This window comes from Papaver somniferum, chromosome 1 (genome assembly GCF_003573695.1).
Source record: "Papaver somniferum cultivar HN1 chromosome 1, ASM357369v1, whole genome shotgun sequence".
In the NCBI taxonomy this organism is placed as follows: domain Eukaryota; kingdom Viridiplantae; phylum Streptophyta; class Magnoliopsida; order Ranunculales; family Papaveraceae; genus Papaver; species Papaver somniferum.
Window position 1 is genome coordinate 84329700 of NC_039358.1, and position 17549 is coordinate 84347248.

Below are 17549 nucleotides of genomic sequence, written 5' to 3' on the forward strand. Positions count from 1 at the left end.
CTCCACCAATAACAACACAACTAGGTAGTTTTGCTGGCTCTAAGGATTAGTTTGCTTGAAATGCAAACTTTAATATTTATAGACCAAGGAATTTCCAAAACCGAATATTCTCAAAGATATGCAATAAAGCCAAAAACAGTTTTCATAATTCCTGGAAATGCTCTGTCCAATTAATGACTGAAATCTCAGTAGAAAATATCCAACTAGTAAATGCACATTACTAATTTTTACTTTCTAAAGATATGCGTTTTAATTGCTGGAAATTAAAAGCATATAAAACTAAAAACCTTAATTAAAAGATTCTCAATTTATTTCGATTCGAGATTCTCCTTTAGCTATTAAGGAATATCTTTGAATAATAAAAGATAAGAGTTACTGCACATGTTCAAAGTATGTCGACATCTTTACTTTGTAAATTCTTTTTCATATTTACAATCTTGGAACCGATTTGCCACACTTCCAAACAAGTTTAGAATTGGTTCATCTGACTTCCAAGAACTATGTGATTGATTATCCTATCAAATCACAAATCATGGGTTTCACGGTTCTACCAAAACAAGTTTCGGTTCTACCTCCATGTGGGTACTAGAATTAGTCACGCTAGTTACCAAAACTTGGTTGACTAGGTACTAGGATCGGTTCCCACATATATATGGTATCTAACTTGTATTTGTTGCACATGTTCATAGGATCGGTTCCCTAATTACTAAAAACTTGTTGCACCTCTTACAAGGATCGATTCTCCTTTTGTGATCGGTTGCACCTCTTACTAGGATCGATCCCCCAATGACTAGAGTTGGTCATACCAATTACAACAAATCGATCATACCATCTCAGGTGATTACTTAAGATCGGTTTCATTAATAAAAGTCATACCAATACAAAAGTCAGGCCTTGTGAATAGTTTACCAAGAACATAAGCAAGTCATGAACGGTTATACTAAACACACATATTGGTAATTCAAAAATTTGCAATGAATAACAATACCAATAAGCCTAGCGATTTCCTATTCGATTCATAAAACAAGTTTATGAATTGTACTTCCTTTAAACGAATGTAAAACATTGTTTCTTAGGACGAAATCTTCACCCATACCCATACATAATCACAATATCATTCATACAATTATGTCGATGTCTTATATACGAAGTTCAAAAGATAAGTGTTATACTTCGTATTGTATTCCTTAATACTACGTCTAACTAGAGTATAATCATTCACAGCTTCGCAGTTATGTTTTCAGTATGCACGACTTTAAAGATACATTAGGGAATGAAACATTTCAAGTCAAATATTACTAACCTCAAGTGGAAGGATGATGTCGTCGTTGTAGCTCCTTACTTCTTCACATTCTTCAAGTCTTCACGTAATACTTGTAATGTCTCATATCCTAATACTTTCAAGCTAACCTATACAAAGTTGACTCTAGTAAATAATCAAGCGACTCTTTAAGTGAGTTTTGGTTCACTAAAATATGACAACCAAACTTGACATACTAACGCTTGGTGGGTTCAACCGAGCTATGCTCTAACAAACACATATTTCGAGAAATATATAAGCGAGATAAACTCAGCTCGAAATATCGAATGTGTATAATGTAAAAGTATATATATCTATACGACTTAGTCTCATTAGAATTTAAAATGCGGGGGTACAACAACCTCACCCAATATTTCTCTTAGCAATCTGTATGGACTAACTCCAACATACTTTCAAGAGAATCAACTAGATAGTCAGGCTCAATCTTAAGAAAAGTATATCAAAGAGTTATATCTCAATCTCTCAATTCAATCTGCAATCAAACAAATAATAATTTGCGAACCCGATTGAATATAAGGAAGATACTTGAACTGTACCAAAGACCAAAGTTCAAGTATCAATCAATTTCAATCAACAACCAAAGGTTGGATTTATCAATTGATCGATTCAAGGCACAACCAGTGATATTTCAATTATATAACAAAATATAATGCGGAAAAGAACTAACACAGACACCAAAAGTTTTGTTAACGAGGAAACCGTAAATGCAGAAAAACCCCGGGACCAAGTCCAGATTGAACACCACATTGTATTAAGCCGTTACAAACACTAGCCTACTAAAAACTAACTTCGGTCTGGACTGTAGTTGAATCCAAATCAGTCTCACACTGATTCAAGGTACAGTTGCGCTCCTTACGTCTCTCATCCCATCATGATACTACGGACTTGATTCCCTTAGCTGATCTCACCCACAACTAAGAGTTGCTACGACCCAAAGTCGAAGACTTGATAAACAAATATGTCTCACACAGAAAAGTCTATAGGAATAGATAAATTTGTCTCCCAAAGAAATACCTACGAGTTTTATTTCGTATTTTGATAAATCAAGGTGAACAAGAACCAATTGATATACCGGACTTATATTCCCGAAGAACAGCCTAAAAATATCAATCACCTCACAATAATCTTAATCAACTAGCGAAACAAGATATTGTGGAATCACAAACGATGAGACAAGGTGTTTGTAACTACTTTTCTATCTTGCCTATCAGAGATATAAATCTCAAGCCAATCTTAAGATTGGACTCAATCACGATAGAAACAACAAGATCAGATCACGCAACTACAGAGAAAATAGTTGGGTCTAGCTTCACAATCCCAATGAAGTCTTTAAGTCGTTAACCTACAGGGTTTCGTGAAAAACCTAAGGTTAAAGGAGAATTGACTCTAGATTATACAACTAGTATCACACATGAGGTGTGGGGATTAGGTTTCCTAGTTACTAGAGTTATCCTTTATATAGTCTCCAAATCAGGGTTTGCAATCTAACTTACCTTGGTAATAAATCATTCAATATTCACCGTTACATGAAAACCTGATTAGATTCAAGCTAATATCTTTCAACCGTTAGATCGAACTTAGCTTGTTATACACAAATGAAATGTAACATCATTTAGGTTTGAGTAACCGTACCTAAACGTGTACACTTAGTTGGTTAAACAATAGTTAACCAATGGTTATCCATATGAGCACTTTCATATTAACCTTATTCATCTTCATCATAACTAGTTCAAATGACTCAAATGAACTAGTTGGAGAGTTGTTCAATTGCTTAGATCTCATAGAAGTATACAAGACACAATCAAAGCAAAATCGGTTTTGATTCACTCGAATCGATTCATGAACATTATAGTCACGGTTTGCAAAGATTGCATTCCTTATTATATAAATGTTTTAGTTCATGAATAAACCGATTTTAGAAAGTAACCTACCTAAGTATGCGAACAGGTACGCGTACTTAAGTAACCGGATTGAGTTTGTTTTACTTTCAAAGTCCAACAGAAATTCACGGACGTGAACTTTCCGCCAGTATGCGTATGGGTACGCATACTTACCCAGATTTCCAACAACCGCCAGTACGCGTATGGGTACGCATACTTTGGGTTCCCGGTTTTGGACTTTTACACAAATGTGAGAACAAACTATGTTTATATCCAGTGATGGTTACTTGTTCTAAACTCTGATTTCAATCATTGAAACTTTCTTAGAGGATGTTATATAGTTGTTATTCACAAATTATTTTTCATCAAAGCGATTTTCAAGTTATTGAAATAATCAACATGACTTTCGTCACGAGTAAAGATGAACTTGGCCAAAGCGAAAGCTTACCAACACATATTTCGAGAAATAGATAAGTGAGATAAACTCGGCTGGAAATAGAAAATGTGTATAATCGAAGTCTATATAGCAATACGATTTTTGTCTCAAGATAGGAGATAGAATAGATAGACTTTTGAGTGATAGATAAGTTCAAGTCTCGATATACCTTTTTGTCGATGAAGTTCCACCAGTTCCTTGAGTAGTTCTTCATGTTTACATGATGAACGTCGTGGAGTCTAGAGCTCAACTACACTTACTATCCTAGTCCAAGACTTATCTATAAGTAGACTAGAAATCAAGACTTATAGTTTTGGCAATTAAACTTGACAAACAAGCTTGAGATAGCAACGCTTGCGAGTTCGACCGAGCAATGCTCTAAAAATCTCCCCCTTTGTCAATTTTAGTGACAAAACTATCAATACATATGGAATACAAAGTAAATAAACTTTGCAGCTTCTCATCCACATACTTGATCTCCTTAGTTCTTCAACATTACTCGAAATCTTCGTCACTTCCAAGTACTCCGATGATTCTAAAGGTATTCAATTCAACATCATCGTTGTTGAAGTTCCGTAGCCATAACAATGAGAAAACAATAACTCTCAATCATTGTTATACAATGTCATAGTATTATTACACAACATCATAGTTCAATTGTATCACAACTTCGACAACAATACTATGGTGATATGTATCACTCCCCCTTAGTCAATACTTCATCTCACATGCAAACCACTCCCCCTTACATAATGATCTGAAAACCATATCTATTTGTAGTGTGAACTACTCATTACTTCTCCCACTTTTTGTCAATAAAATTGGCAAAGGTACGAAAACTAGTGGGATCCTAATGAAATTTCCATAGAGACACTTCATGACCAGACGAAAGCACATATCAACTTTTTTAGATGCAATCATATAGCCGAAACTAAATGCATTCATCAAGGAGTTTATAAAGATACAAGATACCAATTGAAAATGCGGGGGTACAACAACCTCACCCAATATTTCGCTTAGCAATAGGTATGGACTAACTCCAATATACTTTCAAGAGAATCAACTAGACAGTCAGACTCAATCTTAAGAAAAGTATATCAAAGAGTTATATCTCAATCTCTCAATTCAATCTGCAATCAAACAAATAATAATTTGCGTGCCCGATTGAATATAAGAGAGATAACTCGAACGGTACCAAAGACCAATGTTCAAGTATCAATCAATTTCAGTCAACAACCAAAGGTTGGATTTACCAATTGATCGATTCAACGCACAACCTGTGATATTTCAATTATATAACAAAATATAATGCGAAAAAGAAATAACACAGACACCAGAAGTTTTGTTAACGAGGAAACCGCAAATGCAGAAAAACCCCAAGACCTAGTCAAGATTGAACAACACACTGTATTAAGCTGTTACAGACGCTAGCCTACTACAAACTAACTTCGGCCTGGACTGTAGTTGAACCCCAATCAGTCTCACACTAATTCAAGGTACAGTTACGCTCCTTACGTCTCTCATCCCAGCAGGATACTACGGACTTGATTCCCTTAGCTGATCTCACCCACAACTAAGATTTGCTACGACCCAAAGTCAAAGACTTGATAAACAAATCTGTCTCACACAGAAAAGTCAATAGGAATAGATAAATCTGTCTCACACAGAAATACCTACGAATTTTGTTCCGTCTTTTGATAAATCAAGGTGAACATGAACCAATTGATATACCGGACTTATATTCCAGAAAAACACCCTAGAAATATCAATCACCTCACAATAATCTTAATCAACTAGCGAAACAAGATATTGTGGAATCACAAACGATGAGACGAAGGTGTTTGTGACTACTTTTCAATCTTGCCTATCGGAGATATAAATATCAAGGCAATCTTACGATTGCTCTCAATCACGATAGAAACAAAAAGATCAGATCACGCAACTACAGAGAAAATAGTTGGGTCTGGCTTCACAATCCCAATGAAACCTTTAAGTCGTTAACCTACAGGGTTTCGTGAAAACCCTAAGGTTAAAGGAGAATCGACTCTATCTTATACAACTAGTATCACACAATAGGTGTGGGGGTTAGGTTTCCCAGTTGCTAGAGTTCTCCTTTATATAGTCTCCAAATCATGGTTTGCAATCTAAATTACCTTGGTAACAAAACATTCAATATTCACCGTTAGATGAAAACCTGATTAGATTCAAGCTAATATCTTTCAACCATTAGATCGAACTTAGCTTGTTATATACAAATGAAATGTAATTTCATTTGGGTTTGAGTAACCGTACCTAAACGTGTACACTTAGTTGGTTCAACAATAGTTAACCAATAGTTATCCATATGAGCACTTTCATATCAACCTTATTCATCTTCACCATAACTAGTTCAAATGACTCAAATGAACTAGTTAGAGAGTTGTTCAATTGCTTAGATCTCATAGAAGTATACAAGACAAGATCGAAGCAAAATCGGTTTTGATTCACTCGAACTGATTCATGAACATTATATCCACGGTTTGCAACGATTGCATTCCTTATTATATAAATATTTTAGTTCATGAATAAACCGATTTTAGAAAGTAACCTACCTAATTATGCGAACAGGTACGCGTACTTAAGTAACCGGATTGAGTTTGTTTTTACTTTCAAACTCCAACAGATGTTCACGGACGTGAACTTTCCGCCAGTATGCATACGGGTACGCATACTTAACCGGGTTTTCAACAACCGTCAGCACGCGTACGGGTACGCATACTTTGGGTTCACGGTTTTGGACTTTTACACAAATGTGAGAACATACTATGTTTATATCCAAAGATGGTTACATGTTCTAAACTCTCATTTCATCATTGAAACTTTCTTAGAGGATGTTATATAGTTGTTATTCACAAACTATTTTTCATCAAAGCGATTTTCAAGTTATTGAAATAATCAACATGACTTTCGTCACGAGTAAAGATGAACTTGTCCAAAATGAAAGCTTATCAACACATATTTCGAGAAATAGATGAGCGAGATAAACTCGGCTCGAAATAGCAAATGTGTATAATCGAAGTCTATATAGCAATATGAATTTTGTCTCAAGATAGGATATAAAATAGATAGACTTTTGAGTGATAGATAATTTGAAGTCTCCACATACCTTTTTGTCGATGAAGTTCCACCAGTTCTTTGAGTAGTTCTTCGTCTTTGCATGATGAACGTCGTGGAGTCTAGAGCTCAACTACACTTACTATCCTATTTCGAGACTTAGCTATAAGTAGACTAGAAATCAAGACTTATACTTTTGGCAACTAAACTTGACAAACAAGCTTGAGATAGTAACGCTTGCGAGTTCGACCGAGCAGTGCTCTAACAAGAAGATGAAATAAAATAAACTTCTGAGTGATAGATAAGTTTTAGTCTCCACATACCTTTTGTTGATGAAGTTCCTCCAAGATCCTCATTAGATCTTCTTCTTCAATTGATGAACGTCGTGAAGTCTAAAGCTCAACTACACATTCTATCCTAATCCGAGAGATAGATATAAGTAGACTAGAAATCAAGTATATAGTTTTGATCAACTAAACTTAACAAATAAGCTTGATATATCAACGCTTGCGAGTTCGACCAAGTAGTGCTCTAACAATCTCCCCATTTGTCAATTTTAGTAACAAAATTATCAACCAGGATGTGCATTTCTTTGTAGTAGGTTAGTGTCTGTAGCGGCTTAATACAGTGTGGTGTTCAAAGCTGGACTAGGTCTCGGGGTTTTTCTGCATTTGCAGTTTCCTCGTTGACAAAATTTCTGGTGTATGTGTTATTTCTTTTTCGCATTATGTTTGTTTATATATGATTAACTTCTTTATCTTTTGATTTTATTTTGTCTAGGAAACTTCTTATGAGAATTTATTCTTATGATTAAGAAGGATAACTAGGGTTTGGAATAGAAAATATTGTGATTACACATAGCTATTTCAACGAATTTCATCTTGCAATATTTTTAGATTTATTTGTTTAAATTCTAAGTTATTTGGAAGATGATTTTTTTTTTGCAGTATTTTATCTTTTGATTTTATATATCGCAATTTCTTATGAGATGTATGCCTTTACGTTCGTGAACTGTACTAGTATCTCATAATTGCTCAAAAGTTAAGTCTATTATGTCTTTATGCAAATATTGATAAAAGATAGAATGAACTTTTGGAAATTCCGCAATATTGATCTTTCCCTGATCCACTTCTATGTGAAAGTACTGTATGTCTCTGTAAGTTTTCTTATGTTGAGTATTTCCAATTAAATTAATCAATAAGGTATTCTTGTGGTTAATTTATTCGAGTTTATTGGATACAAATCCATGATTTGTTAATTTCCAAAGAAATCCTTTTTTTCTCGTAAAAGTAAGGTCGCTCATGTTGTTTTCTTGGGAATGACATCAAATGGGGGAGATTTCTTAATTGAACTTGTGCTTAGTTCCCATATATTTGTGGGGAGTGCGGTTGTGGAATATTGTAGGAGTTATCTTGTATCTTGATAAACTCCTTGATGAATACACTAAGTTTCGACTATGTGAAATCATCGAAACAAATTTTGTATGTTCTCTTTTAGTCATGAATTATTACTTTGAGAATTTCATTATGATCATGTAGTTTTCGTACCTTTGCCAATTTATATTGACAAAAAGGGGGAGAATTATTTGGTAGTTCATACGGTTTACGGATCATTATGTGAGGGGGAATGGTTTTCATTGTGAGATGAAAGTATTGACTAAGGGGGAGTGATACCTATCACCATAGTATTATTATTAGAAGATGGAATATAATAGACTTCTGAGTGATAGATAAGTTTTAGTCTCCACATACCTTTTGTTGATGAAGTTCCTCCAAGCTCCTCAGTAGATCTTCTTCATCAATTGGTAAACGTCGTGAAGTCTAAAGATCAATTACACATTCTATCATAATCCGAGACATATCTATAAGTAGACTAGAAATCAAGTATATAGTTTTGATCAACTAAACTTGACAAACAAGCTTGAGATAGCAACGCTTGCCAGTTCGACCGAGCAGTGCACTAACAATCTCCCTCTTTGTCAATTTTAGTGACAAAACTATCAACCTGGATGTGCATTTCTTTGTAGTAGGGCAGTATATGTAACGGCTTAATACATTGTGGTCTTCAAAGCTGGACTAGGTCCCGGGGTTTTTCTGCATTTGCGGTTTCCTCGTTAGCAAAATTTCTGGTTTCTGTGTTATTTCTTTTCCGCATTATATTTGTTTATATAACTGGAATTTGATTCTATATAATAATACTATGACATTGTATAACATTGATTGAGAACATTTGTTTTCTTATTGTTATGGCTTGGGATCTTCAACAACAATGATGTTGAGTTGAACACGTTCAGAATCGCTGGAGTACATGTAGTAGTGAAGAATTCAAGGAATGTTGAAGATCCAAGGAAATCAAGCATGATGGATGAGAAGCTACAGTTGGTCCGACATTGAAATGTGATGGAATTATAGAGAAATGCACATCCAGGTTGTGCTCGTGGAAGAGATCGAGTCTCATGAAGGCATGCAAGCTTTCTTTGGTCAAAAGTATTCTGTCGAGTATTCTTTTTTGTACGTTCTCTCTTTGCAACTCCAATAAAAGTTATAGAGGTGATTGAAAAAGTACTTTATGATTTTCGGTGGGATGCTAGCGAAGTGAAGAAAAGTCATCACCTTATTGCATGAAAGAAAGTTTGTATTCCTCTTAAGTTCAGAGATGTGGTTGGGTGTCAAATCGCTTTAGAATATGAACAAGGCCCTCCAAATGGTGGTGTAGATTTAATACTGAAAAGGAACATGTTTGGAGGAAAGCAGTGGTGGCTAATTGCGGGTCGTGTGCGTTTAACAGGGAAACTGGTAAACCTAAAAGTGTTAGGGGTTGAAGTCTGTGGATTTTTTTTTATAAACAACTAAAACCCTTTAAGAAAGATGCGTTGTTAGAGTGGGAGAGGAGAATCCTGACTTGTTTTGGGAGGACCATTGGGAGGGTAATGCATCTCTAGCCACTTCTCTCCCAAGTGTGTACACTATTGTATGTACTATGAACTAGACAATTCAAAGATGCGTGGAAATAGTTCGGCAAGGTGGAGCATGGAACTTGGGCTTGGACATGTAGCTTACTCAACAACAAATAGGGGAAATTAGGGGGAGACCCAAAAAAAATAATATTCTCGTTCTCAGGCCCACAATTAATTTTGAATACCGTGACACCCATAATTATATGAAATTATTATATGAATCAATACATAACTGGTTATGCATACTATCTTTTCAGGCATAACTCGTTATGCATACTATCTTTTTCAGGGTATAATTGGCAGCGCAACTTGGACATAACATATCTAAAAATCCGCGCCTTAGAATTTTACAAATTTTATATCGTTGGAAATCTTTTTAAAAGAGCTACGCAACGAGTACAAACAAGAATATCAAATTTTTGTTTTTAACGAAAAAATCGGAGGTGATCCTCATTTTAGGGAATTTTTTTGAAGACTTGATACTTAACCATTATGCAGTCACCAAAAACGATGCATAACACATTCTGCAGACGCATAACGAATTATGCAACCATTTTTTCGACTGCATAACAAGTTATGTACCTGCATAACAAAGTTATGCATCTATAACAAGTTATGTAACCATTGTTTTGGTTGATTTTAGCCGTACATATAAAAAATTGATGCATAATGCAGTATGCATTCATATTTACGGATGCATATCAGGTTATGCATCTATTTTCTCGATGCATAATGCATTATGTAGCCATATTTTCGGACGCATAACAGGTTATGCAGGTTTTTTGGACTGCATAACAAGTTATGCAACAAATTTTGTAGATGCATAACAGGTTATGCATCCATTTTCACGAATGCATAACATGTTATATGAAATTATTATATGAAATTTTGTAGATGCATAATAGATTATGCATCCATTTTTATAAATGCATAACATATTATATAGCTATTTTTATAAATGCATAACATAACCGTATCAAGAAACACCTTATACGCTCTTAGTATCTTATTATTTTCAATCAAAAGCTCAATAAAACCTTTTAAACACAATTTAGACAGGATTACACCTTTACTGCTCAACCAATTATATGTCGAAACTGAATGTTCTAAGTCTCTAGTTCTAACATACCCTTCAATCAACTCACTAGAGATGCCATGACAACCTGATAAAGATCCTAAGGGCTCCATAATCTTAAGAATATACCCACCTTCTTTAAGCAACCCAACCCTGATAAGTAATGAAGCCATGATATTACAGGATTCTGGTAAATGCTCAAAATCCTGAGAAGCAAGATTAAACAATTCCCATAAAGATCCCACCTTTTTCTTTTCATTTGCAAAATTCCCAGAAGCAAAATTGAAACCCAATAAAATTTGATGAACATCATGAGGTTTCAAACTCCAAATCTTCCAAAACCTACGTATAGGTTCAGGTGATATATAAGAAAGTTTTAGAAGAATTTCTTTCAGAGAAGAAATTTGAACAAAGTTCTCATTTTTCTGATTCACCCAGAGATATGAAGTCTTCCAAGCAAGAGATTCTACGATTACAGAAGGATTAATCAGAGTGTGGGTTTTGTTAATTAGGTCTGGAGATTCAGTATATGAGATGAAAATCTACAATCATCTGTAGCTTTCAGATGGATAAATGTAGGCGATGTAATGGTGATATCGAGAAGAGGTTGAGTGGGTTTCGATGGGAATCTGAAGATTAAGGAATTGGGGGAGTTTAAAGAAGAAATTTAAGCTCCGTGTTGGGTGATTGATGATTGTTTGTTGCTAATGAAAGAATCGGTGATGAATAATGGAGAAACTAGGGTTTAACTCAAGTATGAAATTCCAGTAAGATGGTTCGATGTTTGAGAAGAATTAACAGGTTAGTAGATTTGAGTGATGGGTCAGATTCAGATTGAGAATGATTGACGCTAGGGTTTTTGACAAGAATTCATGGGATTTGATATTTGATGTTGAGTTGAAGAACGAGAAGATACATAAGGGTTTTGGCTGGATTTGGTTTTGATAACGAGAAATTAGTGAGGAATGAATGGAATTGCTGTGTCGTTTTGATTCGAATCAACAAAAAATAATATTAGGAAAGAAGAATAAAAGAAGTAATGAAAGAAAAACGAGGAAGAATAAGGGAAGAAACAATTTTAGAAATTCTGGGTGTGGGAGAAATTTTCACCAAGGAAATGGGTGCGCGCCTTCAATTTTTTGTCGGTGGGTTTGACAGTGGGAGAAATCTGAAAAATGGGTGTGACTGTAGTTTTCACACAACAAATCACGGAAGGGGGTTAATTGGCCCAGTTTCAAATTGCATTGATACCATTATAAAAGGGTGAAAAGTTAACTTCGAACACACTTTTGCGAAATTTCTATGGCCAGTTATACCAGCCTCCATTTGCTAGTCGATGTAGAAGTGCTGGAACAACATTATTTTTGAAGATAGTGTAGCAGAATTCAAATCTGTTATAGATCAGGGAATTTTTGTGGACAAGAAATACTGAAGAACTTAAGGATACCAATTTAGACTTTGTAATGGTTAATTTTTATTTTTTTAGGAAAATATTTATTATTGGATAAAGAGTATTACAAGAAATTAGTTGGAAGCCCAACAAGTAAGGGGGCAAATTAACTCTACCTTCCATGTCAAATTCTGCAATATTACGTCACCGGAGACTCTAACGTGAGACCTCCTGGAACGCATCAAACCATTAATTGGGAGAGTTCTTTTTTTCTTTTTTCTTTTTTCTTTTCCTTCTCTATTTGGGTATTGGGCTTCCTCGAAAATCTTTGTCTGTCTGTCGGGGTTGTAATATCTCCTTTGCTTACCTATGCCAAGCCATTTTATCCCCATTTTTTCTTTTGCCGAACAAAAAGGAAAAAGATTTCACAAATGTACACAATTTTTCACGGTTTAGTTGTAACTAACATCTTCCACAAGATTCTTTTAAAAAAGATTTGAAGAAATTTTTTTGATGGGGGCGATATTGGATGGGTCCATGGGAGAAAATTGCCATTTGTCAATAACTTTTTAACTAATTAGTCTTCTAATTTCTAAGGAACTATGGTGGGTTTATTTTCCTTGTTTTTATACTTGCGAAAGAAATCTGTAAAAAGAAAAACTGTTGTCATCTTCATGGCTAAAATAACGGATGTGGCGTAAAGAGTCCAAAAGAAAATCATAATAGAACCCTGAAAGAGATTGCGGAATGGTTTCCATTTCTTAAGTTTCAGTGATATATTACCAGGATAATCGAAGTTATACACATGTACATGTTCAGATTCTTCGGCCATCAAACCCCGATAAAACGAATATACCCAATAAAGAAGCGCAAAAAATCTTTTCAGTAATTTTATTAAACACCTACACTACATTCGAAATTGTAGCTAAATTTGTAATATCTTTTACCTAATTAACAAGTACAACACGATAATCATGAAGTTGTTGAATAGTCAAATCACAAACTGTAGTTTTCCAAGAAGCGATACCTCTCCTTTTTAAATAAAAATCCCCAAAACAAGAAAAATTACTTGAGATAACATGTGAGTTTTGTTTCTCTAAAAAAATAAAATATTTATTCATTTTACTTCTTCCTCAGTGGTGATTATATTATTCCAGGACAGTAGGAATAACAACGTAGGTGTTATTTTATTTTCTCTATTTTGTGAAGGTATGTGTTGTATCACTGATCAAATTTGTAAATCCTTAACCCTTTTCTGATAAATCTAATATTTCCGGTAACGATGGGAAAAAGACTAATTGGTGGTAAATTTTTACAATATCTTTGCTTAAAAAATTAATTAATTAAATATGATAAATGACAATTTTTTAATGGTCCCTCATGTCCCAACCCAAATCTCCCCAATTAAAAAATTTCTCAAAAATTTGTGGGCTTAAAAGTTAGACTTCACTACAACAAAAATCCCCAGCATCACATCACAGTGATACCGTGCAAATTACGGTAATTTTATGTAAAACAACCTCGGAATATTATGTAAAATAACGTCCGAATATCATCTATGAGTCGGTTAACTTGGGCTTCAGGCCAGGTAACTCTCGGGCCCATGTGTACACTAAAACATACGTATCTTATACCGTTTTTGTCTGTTTGTCAACATTTCAAGCATATATGCAGCTCAACATTGATATGGTGCATAGCTTTACAGGACTTTTGTGTCTGCCAAAGATCAAAAATCTATTTAAATGGCAATAAAGTCGGATCAAGCAGAATTTGCTGGATCATCACCTTGGATATTTTACAAGTTCTTCGAAGTTGTCTTTAGTAGGCTACCCAATTCATTATCTTATGGGATTATCTTTTCCTAAGAGTTCGTTGAAGAACTTGAGAACAAAATTTGGAACTGAAAATTTTTAATTATCAAAATAATTATATCATTAATTTGACGCTACCAACAGGGTTAATGTTTGCGTTATTAAAAAAATAGAAAAGTAAAATTAAGCAAGAGCCCATAGAATTACTCAGACAATACCAACTTCTTTTAGTGCAAACACAAGTATCTTGAAGTTTTTCATAACAATAATGCTACAAAACATTATCTTGACCAATATTAAAAACCAAATAGAAATGAGAATAAAATTGAAAAAACACATTTGAGTTCCATGTCACTTCGCAAAGGAGATGAGATTATTCTGTAATAAAAAATGTATAAGAAATCTATGCCTCTTATTCCTCGCCGCTGCTGCAAAATTCAATCTTCACCTTCTTTTTGTCGGGGGAGAGTTGCTCCGTGCTGCTCTGAGAAATTCTCTCTTCATCTCCTTCTTCTTCTCCGGGGAGATCGAGTTGGTTACAAATGGCGAATTTCCCGCGCAACGCCTCAGGTGTTTTAGCCTTAAGGAAATCTGCCACTCCCTTTTTCAACAAGTTCACCAAGCCCTCTACCTGAAGATAACTTGCTGCCTTGATCACGTCGAACACTATGTGGTTATTATTAAATAAATTGACGAATTGTTCATCCCATATCTTCAGTTCTTCTTCGCTAGTCTGGGTCTCAGCGTGTTTGCTGAGATACTCAACTACCTTGGACAATATTTCGCCTGTTATAGAATAACTGATAACAATCTTCCTATTTTCCTTGCCCACCATCCCGGACTCTAACTTTCTTCTTGACGGGCTGCTTCTGTCGGGATATTTTTAGGGAATAATCACTGACAACCGCGGAATAACGGATCTTTAAATATTATGATGAATAATAAGTAAACCAAGCACAAGCAACCATAATAATACGAGAAAGATAAATCAACTCACAAGACACAAGATTTATAATGGTTCGACCAATACATACAACTTGTATATATTGTCTACGTCCACTTTGAGCCGCACCAACTCAAATCCACTATGAAGAAAAACGATTACAGCATCGTGTGAATCCCAGCAAACTCTTGGTTACACCGCAACAATTACCCGAGACGATAACCTTGTCTCTTGTTCCTCACCAATATGCTCTCACAACGAAATCCTACCTTTATTCCTAAAAGCTATACAAGAAATTTCTCACCGATCTCTTAATCGTTTTCTACACAATGCACTAATTCTACAAGGCCTAAATACCTATTTATATAGGTTACAAACTTGGCCACCAAGAATTCTAACCGGTTTAGGAAACCCCTTCCCTAAATAACCACGACTAACTTTAGGAAATAATTAATTAGTTTTCAATAACTAACAATCTCCCACTTTGAAGACTTATTGATTGTCTTCCATTCTTCAACTTTGGATTGACGGTGCTAAAACATCTTCCTTATTAGTGCGGCTCCCCTCCCAGATCCTCATTTTGAGAGACCAACTAAAGCCTTGCGGAGCTTTAGCTTGTCTGATGTAACTCCCTTGGTAAACATATCCGCCGGATTCTTCGAACCAAGAATCTTCTCGAGCTTCAACTCTCCTTCTTCTAAGAGATCCCGAATGAAATGATAACGGATATCTACATGCTTCGTCCTAGCATGATAGGCTGAGTTCTTGGCTAAATGTATAACACTTTGACTGTCGCTAAACAAAACACTATCTCCTTGTTCCTTGCCCAACTCAGCTAATAATCCTTGTAACCAAATCATCTCCCTGCTCGCTTCCGTCACCGCTACGTACTCCGCTTCCGTAATAGACAATGTCACCCACTTCTGTAACCTTGAGTTCCAACTCACTGCAGCTGACCCCGTAGTATAAACATAACCGGTCGTACTTCGCCTTTTATCTACATCACCTGCGAAGTCTTCATCCACATAACCCCTCAAAATAGAAGAACCACCTTTTCCATAGCACAATGGTACGTTTGTGTTACCTCTCAAATACCTGAGAATCCACTTCACAGCTTCCCAATGTTGTTTTCCTGGGTTGCTTGCATATCTACTCACTACTCCCACTGCATGTGTAATATCCGGTCTCGTGCACACCATAACATACATTAGACTCCCAATAGCCGAAGAATATGGTACGTTAGCCATGTACTCCTTTTCTTCATCTGTCTTCGCACACTACATACTTGAAAGACGAATTTGACTTCCAAGTGGAGAACTAACTGGTTTAGCATTCTCCATATTGAACCTTTTCAACACTCGATCAATATATTCAGCCTGAATAAGCATAAGTACACCCTTAGCTCTGTCTCTTATGATCCTCATACCAAGAATCTGCTTTGCTTCACCAATATCTTTCATAGCAAACTCACTTGCTAATTTTTTCTTCAAATTCTCAACTTCTTGTAGAGATGTTCCGGCAACCAACATATCATCCACATACAGTAGTAATATAATGTAGTCAGAACCATTCCTTTTGAAGTAACAACAATGATCTGCATTACACCGTGAGTAACCACTTCTATGCATGAAGTTATCAAACTTCTTGTACCACTGTCTCGGGGCTTGTTTTATACCATACAAACTGTTCTTTATCTTAGACACCATCTCTTCCTTGCCATTTACTATGAATCCTTCTGGCTGCTTCATGTAAATTTCTTCATCTAGGTCACTATGAAGAAAAGCTGTCTTTACATCCAACTGTTCAAGGTAGAGATCTTCAGAATCCACTAGACTTAACACTACTCGAATAGTAGTCATCTTCACAACTGGAGAAAATATCTCATTGTAATCAACACCAGGTTTTTGCTGGAAACCTTTCACAACCAACCTCGCCTTGTAACGAATTTCTTCATTTGCTTCAGATTTCATCCGATAAACCCACTTGTTATGCAACGGCTTCTTACCTCTTGGTAATTTTACTAACACCCAAGTGCCATTCTCATCAAGTGAATTTATCTCATCCTCCATAGCAAGTTTCCACTTGCCTGAATCATCAGCTGTTAGAGCTTCCTTAATATCTTCAGGTTCGCCTCCATCCGTAAGTAATAGATAATTCAAAGCATACCTTGGGTTTGGTTTAGGAGTTCTTGACGATCTTCGTACTTCTTGTGAAACTGTAGGAATAACTCCCATTGCAGTAGAAGTCTCTTCAACTTGTACTTCTCTGCCATCAGTAACATCATGCTCTTCTTGTTCCACACTTCTTCTAGAAACATCATCAATATCGATATACAACTCCTTATCGACGTTGCTTGACCTGACATCTTCAACTTGTGCTGTATTCCTGTCCTTGTACAGCTCATTCTCATTAAAAGTGACATCTCTACTTCTAATAACTTTGTGACCTTCATAGTCCCAAAGTTTATACCCAAAAGCGTCAATTCCATAACCAAGGAATATACACTTCTTTGCTTGAGCACCTATCTTAGACCTCTCACCGGGACTAAGATGAACATAACCAACATAACCAAAAACTTTCAAATAGGAAAGATTTACCTTTTTGCTAGTCCAAACCTCCTATGGTATCTTCATATCTAATGGAC

At 35.5% G+C, this 17549-nt stretch overlaps 1 protein-coding gene across 1 annotated transcript; it reads right to left on the reverse strand.

The window, feature by feature from the left end:
• Positions 1–14374: 14374 nt before the first annotated feature.
• LOC113346771 (SKP1-like protein 1B) lies at positions 14375–14797 on the reverse strand. The gene has a single exon (XM_026590281.1). The coding sequence runs from the start codon at positions 14795–14797 to the stop codon at positions 14375–14377; it is 423 nt and encodes a 140-aa protein (XP_026446066.1).
• Positions 14798–17549: the final 2752 nt, after the last annotated feature.